The sequence below is a fragment of the Peromyscus leucopus genome, chromosome 23 (assembly GCF_004664715.2).
Source record: "Peromyscus leucopus breed LL Stock chromosome 23, UCI_PerLeu_2.1, whole genome shotgun sequence".
NCBI classification, from domain to species: domain Eukaryota; kingdom Metazoa; phylum Chordata; class Mammalia; order Rodentia; family Cricetidae; genus Peromyscus; species Peromyscus leucopus.
The window spans coordinates 21,017,455-21,027,613 of record NC_051082.1 but is presented as its reverse complement, the minus strand read 5'-3'; the positions used below and the strand labels follow the sequence as shown (position 1 = coordinate 21,027,613).

At 44.0% G+C, this 10,159-nt stretch overlaps 1 protein-coding gene and 2 non-coding genes across 3 annotated transcripts; all 3 read right to left on the bottom strand.

Moving 5' to 3' along the window:
- Window positions 1-186: 186 nt before the first annotated feature.
- On the bottom strand, window positions 187-10,068 carry Cct6a (chaperonin containing TCP1 subunit 6A). Its single transcript, XM_028870175.2, has 14 exons — window positions 9,861-10,068; window positions 9,159-9,222; window positions 8,225-8,359; window positions 6,994-7,167; window positions 6,282-6,385; window positions 5,638-5,748; window positions 5,266-5,425; window positions 5,107-5,189; window positions 4,510-4,606; window positions 3,473-3,620; window positions 2,817-2,950; window positions 1,916-2,018; window positions 901-973; window positions 187-814 (listed from the first exon to the last, which is right to left on the bottom strand). Exons 1-14 carry the CDS (start codon window positions 9,995-9,997, stop codon window positions 742-744), a joined length of 1,596 nt encoding a protein of 531 aa, XP_028726008.1. The 5' UTR covers window positions 9,998-10,068; the 3' UTR covers window positions 187-741.
- On the bottom strand, window positions 3,294-3,423 carry LOC114693720. Its single transcript, XR_003734590.1, has one exon. It is a non-coding gene; the product is annotated as a small nucleolar RNA SNORA15 (small nucleolar RNA).
- Window positions 7,288-7,426, bottom strand: LOC114693721. Its single transcript, XR_003734591.1, has one exon. It is a non-coding gene; the product is annotated as a small nucleolar RNA SNORA22 (small nucleolar RNA).
- Window positions 10,069-10,159: the final 91 nt, after the last annotated feature.

The window sequence follows — 10,159 nt, the reverse complement described above, 5'->3', positions numbered from 1 at the left end:
CACCCAAATCTTTATTCTTCAGCCATCTTTTGCCTGTTATACTTGGGACTGTTTCTGCCTGTGTTCTCATGCTGGTGGGAGGCTTCAGAACTGTGATCCTCCTGCCCCAGCCTCCATGTGAAAACCTCAAATTAGCTTTTCTCAGGAAAGCATGTTTAACAGTTATTTCAAGCATGAACGATCCAGTACCTTTAAGTATTTATTAGATACTATGAAAACCATAAATTACCCAGATGTGTTTCACACTGGCAAGAATCTTACACATTTAACGGGGTTAGTTGGCTAATTTAAAATACATCCAATAAGGAAAAGAAAATGATTCTTCTGAGCTGGGGGTCTCCTGTAGCCTAAGTTGGAGCAGAACTTCCTCCAAAGTGCTAGGCTTACAGGCATGCACCACCATGCCTTGTTTAGAAGAAAACCATTACAATTTTTCAAAGAACATTTAAGGAACAAGGTAGACAACACATTTATCTTAATATGTAATTTTGTGTCATTGTCTCAAAAACATCTTGTTCAGTGGGTTAAAAAGGGTCCACTTTATGAGCGTATGCATACACTTAATGCAAAAAAAAAATTTTTTTTTACAGTATTGTAACTTGAGTAGGTGCCAAATGTCCTGTTCATTTCTTCAAAGGGGAAAGAAAATTCCTTTCCAAATCACTAGAATCTTGGACAAAACTGACCATTTTCCCCACATCATTCTGTAGTATTACAGATTTAGTTACAAGGCAGACTTCTTCAACCTTTCAGAGAAGACATTCCAGCTCTCATGATCTCATCAACCAGGAGAATGTTGGTGGCAATCACAGTACTGAAATGGAAAAAAAGACAGCTCAGACACGTTCAACCTGTCCAACTCAACAATGAAGCAAGGGCCAGCTCCCGTTTCAGACTCACCAGGAGTGCAGCAGCTGCTTCTTCACACAGTAGTTATCCCACACACCCATCTCTGCTGCCACCATCGGCTCACCTGCAAAGGACCACACCTTGAAATCATGTACTATCAGATGCCCTTCGCTTGTTAAATTTTTAAAAAATGATTTTTATTTTATATGCATTGGTGTTTTGCTTTCATGTGTATCTCTTCGGGAGTGTCAGATCCCCTGGAATTAAGAGTTACAGGCAGTTGTGAGCTGCCATGTGGGTGCTGGGAATTGAACCCAGGTCCTCTGATAGAGGAGTCAGTGCACTTAACCAGCCTCCACCAAATGCATTTTTCAAGAAACCAGTCTATTTTATGAACAAACCCTGCCAATTCAAAACTAGGAACAATTTAGACATTTTTTTAACACAAGATTTTGCTATGCAGCCAAAGACCACTTCCAGGCTTCGTTCCCACTAGCTCAGTTCCAGGGTTACAGACTGCACCATGTTAATGTCAGGATCTTTCAAATATAAACCAAAGGTACTGCTTATCACTGACTACTCATCCACCATAACCACTGAGTCCTCCAATCACTGCTCCTCCTCAGACTGGCTGTGATGTGTGGCTGATCTCTTTTTATCAGTGATTTAGCCATGAAGTATTCATTGCTTAGCAAAGGTTTGGACACCCCTGTTCTGGGCACGTTCCTGCTGACCCACATTACATGAATGGCCTTTGGACTCTCCTCAGTCTCAGTCTCTTCTCTAAGTTAGTGACGGTATGGACAACAGGCCGTCTGCTTTAGATGTGTACATCTGTGTTACAGGGCTACAAGCGGGTACAGCCATGCCACTACCTTTACTCCACCAATTACAGTACCCACTCTACGTCTGAATCTGCCATCTAGTTAGTCCAGCACCTGTCACATCAACTCACGAGGACAGCACTGGTACCAAACCAGAGCAGTATACCAAGACCCTCAGTCGCTGCCACTTTCCCCAGCTGCGCTCCATCTAGTTCCACCCCACAGATAAGGCCCATTCTCACCTGTGTTCAAGTCCACACCTACAAGCTGGCCCGATTCCGAATGCTCAGCTTGAACTTTAACTAATGTTTCCTGAAGGTCAAAACCAGAGTTCTGGGCAAGAACCTAGTGAACAAAGGATAAGTGAATGTTAAGCGTACAATAAGCCAACAGCATTTCTAATAAAAAAGAAATTCCCCAAAAGCAGTCTTCTGACCTCCATATACGTGCCATAGCACGCCCCCTTCTTGCCCCCCAACCAAATAAATGGGGTGGTGGTTGGCATGCACTGAATGAGATAGAACATTATTCATGTTCTCTCCCAGAGAACAGGCAGGTGTTGCTGACCGACTTCTAAGAGACTCCAAACCCATCAAAACAAAGCACTGCTCATGAACCCTCACCTTACCGAGCACCTAACAGGGACTCACACGTCCATTAGTTCTACTCAAACAAACAAAAAAACCAAGCTTACCCTTGAACAACCCAAACAGGCAATGGCTCACTGGGCTGGTGCCACGCAGCTGGCACCTGTCCACTCAGCCTCCCTCCCGCTAGGTGGCCACTAGTCCTCCCTTTGTGACCGACCTCCATGCTGGCCTCCCCTTTCTGTTCTCCATTCTCCTCTGTGAAGCTGCAGAGATTCATAGCTTGCCTATCCCAGGATGTGGTAGGGTGGCGTTCTTCTAAACTCTCCCCACCCAGAGGTGGGGAAGACTATCTTGCTACAAACAGGGCTGGCTTGCCTGAAATGGCATGTAAATCAGTTGGCCAAGATCTGCCTGCCTTGGCCTCACAAGTGCTAGGATTAAAGGCAGGAGTCACTCCACCTAGCCTGACACAGTTTAGGAAACTAACATTTACAATAGACTGTAGCCCAAAGGCATCAGCAAAGAAAATGAAGTTGTCAGTAAACCTCCAAACCTTGGGGATAATGAGCAAGGCGTCTGCAAATGCCTGTACTCCAAGCTGCGCCCTGCCCTTCACGCTGGGCTTGTATTTAATCAGAGCCTCTGCCATTGCCACTTCTACTGCCCCTGCGCCTGGGACAACACAGCCTGGTGGACAAGGGAAGGAGAAATGCTAAGTTAGAGAGACAAAAACAGGAAACACAAAATAAAGGTGTAGAATGTACCATAAGGGAAACATGCATAGGAAGCATCTAACTTCTTACAAATTCACGCTGTGACTGACTAGTTATATGTAGTTTACTTGCTTTTGTAGTGCTGGAGATGGAAATGTGGGTCTCAAATAGCTAGGTAGGTGCAGTACCAACAGGCAGCACCCCAGCCCAGCCCTACCTCTGGAGCCACAACATGAGCAACCACAACCTACAGGAAAATGTCCGACCTAACCATAACTTGTAAGTGGTAGCTCAAGAGCCACCAGTTTGAATCACTTCTTTGTACTCACTTTTCAAGATGATATACCATAAAAAACAGCATACCGATCATTGCAAAGGAAGACTTTACTTTTGCATGGTGTCTGGCTGTGTAAATTACTGACTAAAGAACACAGTATTCAGCCATGCTTTTTAGACTAGCACCATGAACACAACTCAAAGCCAGTGTGGTTCTTACCATCATCGATGGCATTTTTGACAGCCCTCAGGCCATCTCTTATTGCATCCTTGATTTGAGTCAGTGTGTGTTTATTTGGTCCTTTAATCAGTAATGTGACAGAACGAGGATTATTACATTTCTCAATGAAGGTGAACTTCTCTTCACCCTGGGAGAAAAGAAATCATTGTCAGAACAGCTTACCTCTGGGCATGGTGCTGCATACCTTTAATCCTAGCACTTGAAAGGCAGAAGCAGACAGGTCTCTGTGACTTCCAGGACACCCAAGAATACACAGTAAAACCTTGTCTTAAAACAGCAAAATCCCTAACACATATAAAAAGTAAAAACAGCCAGGCGGTGGTGGCGCACGCCTTTAATCCCAGCACTCGGGAGGCAGAGCCAGGTGGATCTCTGTGAGTTCGAGGCCAGCCTGGGCTACCAAATGAGTTCCAGGAAAGGCGCAAAGCTACACAGAGAAACCCTGTCTCGAAAAAACAAAAAAAAAGTAAAAACAGTATCACACAGAGTACAGGGAAGGGTGTATGAAGAGTAAATAGTGTAATAAGAAACAATCACCATCCCATTGAAGAAAATTTGAAGGGGGAGGAGGAATATTCAACTCATATTACACATAAACTACCAAGATGTTTGAGGAAGTCACTTTTTTTTTTAAAATAAATTTTCGTTCTATGTGCATGGGTGTTTTGCCTGCATTCGTGTCTATGTGAGGGTGTCGGATCTCTGAATCTGAAGTTACAGACAGCTGTGAACTGCCATGTGGGTGCTGGGAGTTGAACTCAGTGAAAGAGCCCTATACAAGCTGGGTAGTGGTGGCGCACGCCTTTAATCTCAGCACTCGGAAGGCAGAGGCAGGCGGATCTGTATGAGGTCCAGGCCAGCCTGGGCTATAAAGACAGCAAGGGCTGTTACAAAGAAACTCTAGTCTCAATAAACAAACAAACAAAAAATTGAGAAAAATCTGATTGTGAGTTTGAAATTTCCTATCCAACCACTGATAAACAAAATACTATTGTCTTTAGGAAGAAAACACTTACCAACGTATACTCATAGACAAGACCTGCATAGCCCAAACAGTCAGGATTCAGGTCGTCAAAGGAATTCAGAGCTACTCCACCACAAGCAAGCGTCAGCCTGTAACAGTGAAGCACAGCATTTGAAAATATAGTAAGCCATGTCAGTTATGTTCAAGAAGACAACAATCTTTAGGAAGGCCATTTTCAGAATGACATGATCAAAGTGTTTTTTTTTTTCCCTCAAGACAGGTTTCTCTGTGTAACAGTCCTGGCTGTGATGGAACTTGCTTTGTAGACCAGGATGACCTGGAACTCATGACCCCCACCCCCAAAAAAGCAAGCAAGCAAAAAAAAAAAAAAAAAGTTATCTAGCCCCCCCTCATTTTTTGGAAGGCAAACAAAAATAGAGTATTTGGAAAGAGTAGCAACCAGTAATAGGGATGGAAGGGAACTACAGTAATGGGGGAATGTGTGTGAAAACAATCAAAACACATCATTTGCTTGTATCATAATGAAGTCAATGATCTTGTTCAATTGATACATGCTAATAAAATGCAAAAACGCGTACAAGTGCAGAAGGAATAATCTAAGTCCCTTGCTGGGACTGGCTCCCCTTACCTCTCCATGTTTCTCCTCTTGGCCCTGCGCAGAGCCACGATGCCTTCTTTTGCAAGGGCATCTAAGGAAAAGGGGTCAATCCCCTGAACAAAAACAAAACAGTTTCAACAGCTTTCACCTTACAAACAAACAAACTCACTCAAAATTTCAAATACTCACCTTTTGGTTAATGACGACAAATCCTTTATCGGAATCACCACAGACTTTCCTTTTCAGCTCTACTATTTTTTTAACTCTGTCTTCAATGAATTTTCTTTCAGCCTTCACTAGTTTCTCTCTCTCTTCTGCACTCTTGTAGAAAAACCCAGAATTCACTTCTCTACAAGGAAAAAAAGGCCACAGAAAAGGGGAGATTACCATCTTCCCTTAGTTCTAAGGGGACCAAGGAAACTGCATTGGGCTGGACACATCCTGGCCCAGGGCTGCACCACTGAGCTGCATATAACCGAGTCCCTACGTTTGCCTCCTGTCCCTACAGTGGGGAAAATGCCAGGGCGCCCCCTACCCTCAAGAGTTATGCTATACACTCACGTTTTCTCATATTCTAAGGACACGTTGCACGTGAGGATGTAAGCATTTTCTACTCTTTTCTTCATATCAGGATGCCGTGCTCCATGATCCAAAACAAGCCCTCTGATTAAGCTATAAAACAGGAAAATTTATACCATTCCTATTTATAGATACCAGATAGGAGAGTGACACACATTGATCAAATAAGAGCAATGAACTGCTACAGTGATACTTTTTACACAAGTTCACAAATTTCTACAAACAGTCTGCGAACTTTGTAGTTAAACTTAAGGCCAGACAGGAAAAAGCAATGCTCTAGGATACAAGACAAGCCACACAAACAAAAACAACCTTCTACCTTAGGAAAGACTGCCGTCACTTTAATGTTTCTCTTAAGGAAACATTTTCAAGCTAGTATCTTTGAACAGTTGAATTACCAGCAGTCTTTCCATTATGCACTGTACTCAAGCCTATCAATAAATGCTTATTGATACTCACACTTCAGAATCACACTGACCACAAACACAGAGCAGTACTCCCTCATTTCAACAGTGCATGCTACTTCGAATAAATATCATACCCAGTAACTTATCCAATATGAAACTGTCTCAGGGCTGGGGAACAGCTTGGCGGTAGAAAGCAGTTCAAAGCATTCTGTCACCTACCTTGTATCAGTTTCAGATTTATGTTTCATCTCCATGATCTCAACCATGAAGAGGTCAATGGGTTCATCTTTTTTCTTAATGGCCAAAATGGAGTCCACTACAGCCTATGAGATAACCATTAAATAAATCCAATTTGTAGAGGATGACACACTTTAGCTGATCTTTAGACAAGCGTAAAGGTTGAAGCAATTTATGTCCCTAAAACCTCAACTTGCAATTGTCTGAAGGATTACCAACACTATTATTGTATTGCAAACACATGTATCTCATTGGGCACAGTATGGACTGGGGTTAAGATGAGAGAGAATCTATTTCAAATTCACTCTATCCCCAAACAAGCACAACCGTATCAGTTTACTGAGAACTAACAGACAACTTTGAGTGTTAAGAGATTTCCTGATTAGACCAGGACAAACTACCAGTTCCCATAAATGGGGGGGTGGGAGGGAGGGAGGACACCTATTTCTAAAAACTAAGTCTCTACTTAATAATCCTTCTGTTAAAGTTTCAATGATTCTTCCCAAACCTGGCCTGGTAACAATTCAATCTTCCCACTTGGAAGACAGATTAGTTGACTACTGCTGAGGGCAACCCCGAACCCCTTACTCTGCACAGCATTGTTGTGAAGACCCTATGTGTGCAACATCAAGAACAGACATTTCTGGAGATCTCTGTGCACTGTACCTCGTGCACAGCCACGTTACTCACACACCTCTGTTAAGACATCTGCAAGTTCAGCATGAACTTTAGTTCGCAGAGATGTTCTGGCCACATCGATCAGGGTTTCTCTGTCCATCTCTCTGCTCACTTTGACTTGTTCCAAAAACTGGAGTGCCTTTTCCTTCGCAGCTTCAAAACCTTCAGTTATTATCCTGGGGTGAAGACCCTAGAATGGAAACAGTTACAAACCCACTGCCAACATTGGAATCTTCCATTAGATACACGACAATCCACTAAGTTCAGCAACATCTGAAGGGACACTGGGCCATTCATACTTAAGGCAACATGGTGTGCTGCTTTTCTGAATACATTTAAAAGGACACAGTACTCCTTTCAATGCAGAGGAAAAGAACAGACTTTGCTCTAGCACAGAGTCAAGGCCAAGGGAACCACAGATATAGCACACTTGGGTGTTCACTGTGCAAACCAGAATACCAAACCCCAAACTGGCTCCTAAAGTCCTGCTGCCAGTAAATGTCTTTCTTGTCTGCAGGTAATTTCAACTAAGTCACATTATTTTGAAATACTATCTAAAAAAAAAATCTAGAGTCTAGGCCAGATGTGGGGCAAAAGTAACCAGAGCTCTGTGAGTTTGAGGCTAGCCCATTAAATATAAATATGTAATCATTTACATATTGTTGTTGGTTGTTTTTGCTCTTTTGAGGGGCTTGTCACCCAACTCCCAAATTAAACCACACACGAGGCTTATTCTTAATTATAAATGTCCGGCCTTAGCTTGGCTTGTTGCTAGCCAGCTTTACTTTAAATTATCCCATCTAGCTTTTGCCTGTGGGCCTTTACCTTTCTCTATCTCTGTATAGCCTTCATTATTTCTTAACGTGGCTTGCTGAGTAACTGGGTGGCTGGCCCCTTGTGCCCTCCTCTGGCTACTTCTTTCTTTTCTCCTCCCAGATTTCTCCTTCTATATATTCCCTCTACCTGCCATCCCTATCCTTTCTCCTTCCTGCCTTGCTAATGGCCGTTCAGTTCTTTATTAGACCATCAGGTGTTTTAGACAGGCACAGGAACACAGCTTCAGAGTTAAACAAAGGCAACATAAACAAAAGTAACACACCTTAAAATAGTATTCTACAACAATATAGAGGTTTTCTTCATTCATGTCGGACAGAGATAAAGACAAACACAGGCTCCCAGATGGTATCCCATCAATTTTCACCAAGATCCCACAGACAACATACCCCAGAAACAAGAATCATGTGTACCTCAGAAATGTAGAGGTCGGCCTGCTTCAGCAGCTCCCCGATGATAAGGACATTGGACGTGGTGCCGTCGCCAGTGATGTCATCCTGGGCTGTAGCTACTTTTGCTATTAGAGAGGCTGTTGGGTGTTGGATTTGCTGAAAGTAGAAAAAGAACTACTTAAATGACTTAAAACACTACCTAAGGTAAAATATAAGACAGGCTCCTTTTAAAGCCATCTATTTAAACTGTCTGGCTGAGCTACATTTTGTTGGATTTTCAAGTCTTTTTTTTTTTTTCCCCCTGGGATTTGAACTGCTGGATCTGAAAGTTCTGGTGAGCAAATAGGTGCTTGGACCAATTTCACTTGACCCTTGGGACAAAAATAGTAACTATAGTAAAATATAACTATCCAGGTGTGAAGGCATACAGCTTTAGCCCCAGTATTCAGGAGGCAGAAGCAGGTTATCTCTGTGAGTTCGAGGCCAGTCAGGGCTACATTGAGATCTTGTCTTAAACAAAAAAAAAAATCAAAGTAAGGAAATTTTCACTTCTCCTGTAGTAGAAATGGAAAGATGAGGATTTACTTTGGTTGTTCTTTCACAGTTGCCCTGATTTTGAGACAGGGTCTCACTATGCAGCCCTGCCTGTCCTAGAAATTGCTGTAGACCAGGGTGTCCTTGAACTCAAGAGACCCTCCTGTCTGGGTGCTGGGATTAAATCGTGCACCACTGCCACCAAGCCTTTTTTTAAAAACAATCTTTTAGTCCTGACTAAAAAAGTAGCTCCCAACCCCCAAAAGCAGGGATCTAAATACATGTGTGAGACCATAAGTTCTTCACCCAGTATACCATTTTCTACATTTCTGTTTTAAAGGTATGAGCCACCTCGAGAATGAACAAGGTAACACTACAGGAGGGTAAGATTTTTTTTTAACCTACCATGGGAACCTCTTACCATTTCGTGAAGCAGCACATTGCCATCTTTAGTAAGCTTGATGTCTCCAGCACCAGAAACAAGCCTGTCAAAAGGGCAAAAAAACCGATGAGCAAAATGTGACTTTTTTCAATGGAAACCCAACTAAGAATTCCATAAAGAAGCAAAGGGGAGGTGATGTGTATTTCTCCCCCCCCTCCTTTTTTTTTAAAAAAAATTTTTTCATTTTTTTGAGACAAGTGAATCTCTGGGAGTTTGAGGCCAGTCAGAGCCCAAATAAATACACAGCGACAAAGTCCTACAAAGGAGACAACAGACTATATGACGTGCAAGCAGGCCCTTTGGGGGAAGTAGGTACAATACGGGAGGAAAAGGAACAGGGGTAAGAGCAAAGTAAAATAAAGCACCGTGTCCCAGTCAACTTCATTAATTCGCCAACGGTACGGTCACGAAACTAAACCCCATGAAATGTGGACCTTGCTCCTACATCCTATTAAGTTCGGGACCACGGGGCTGGGGCGCGGAAGGGTGCACACGCCACCCCTCTTCCTCCAAAGGAAGTGGGTGCGACTGGCAATCCCGAAAGGCGCGAACTGGGCTGTCTGGATGGGAGGCCGCACAGACATTGTAGAAAACGCCAGGGCGAAGGCCTGCAGGCGGCGGCTCGGCTCTGCGGCCACCGGCCCCGCCAGGCCCGCTCTCCTCCCGCCCTCCCGGCCTTACATCTTCATGGTGCCCTTAGGCCCCAAGTTGGTCCTCAGCACATCCTGCAGGCCCCGTGCCGCGCTGATGTTCACCGCCAGCGCTGCCTGCGCCCGGGCCACCTCGGCTTTGGGATTTAGGGTCTTCACCGCCGCCATGGCTGGCCTAGCTCAGGGAGAGGCCGAGAACAACGTGCTCTATGCGGGTCTTCTCGAAAAGTCTTACGCACCTGGCCCGCCTCCAGCGTGCCTACAGGGCGCCGCCATTGGGCTGCGGCTCCGCTCGTGCCCTCTGATTGGCTCAGTCGGACGCTAGTCTCT

What these genes read in the sequence shown, in the direction of transcription:
- Cct6a (XM_028870175.2), bottom strand. Translation starts at nt 9,997, where the DNA reads ATGGCGGCGGTGAAGACCCTAAATCCCAAAGCCGAGGTGGCCCGGGCG. An exon ending in CCGACCTCTACATTTCTGAG is followed by an intron (nt 7,168 to 8,224) that starts GTACACATGATT and finishes TTTCCATTCTAG; the next exon opens with GGTCTTCACCCCAGGATAAT. An exon ending in AAGCAGCTGCTGCACTCCTG is followed by an intron (nt 815 to 900) that starts GTGAGTCTGAAA and finishes TTTCCATTTCAG; the next exon opens with TACTGTGATTGCCACCAACA.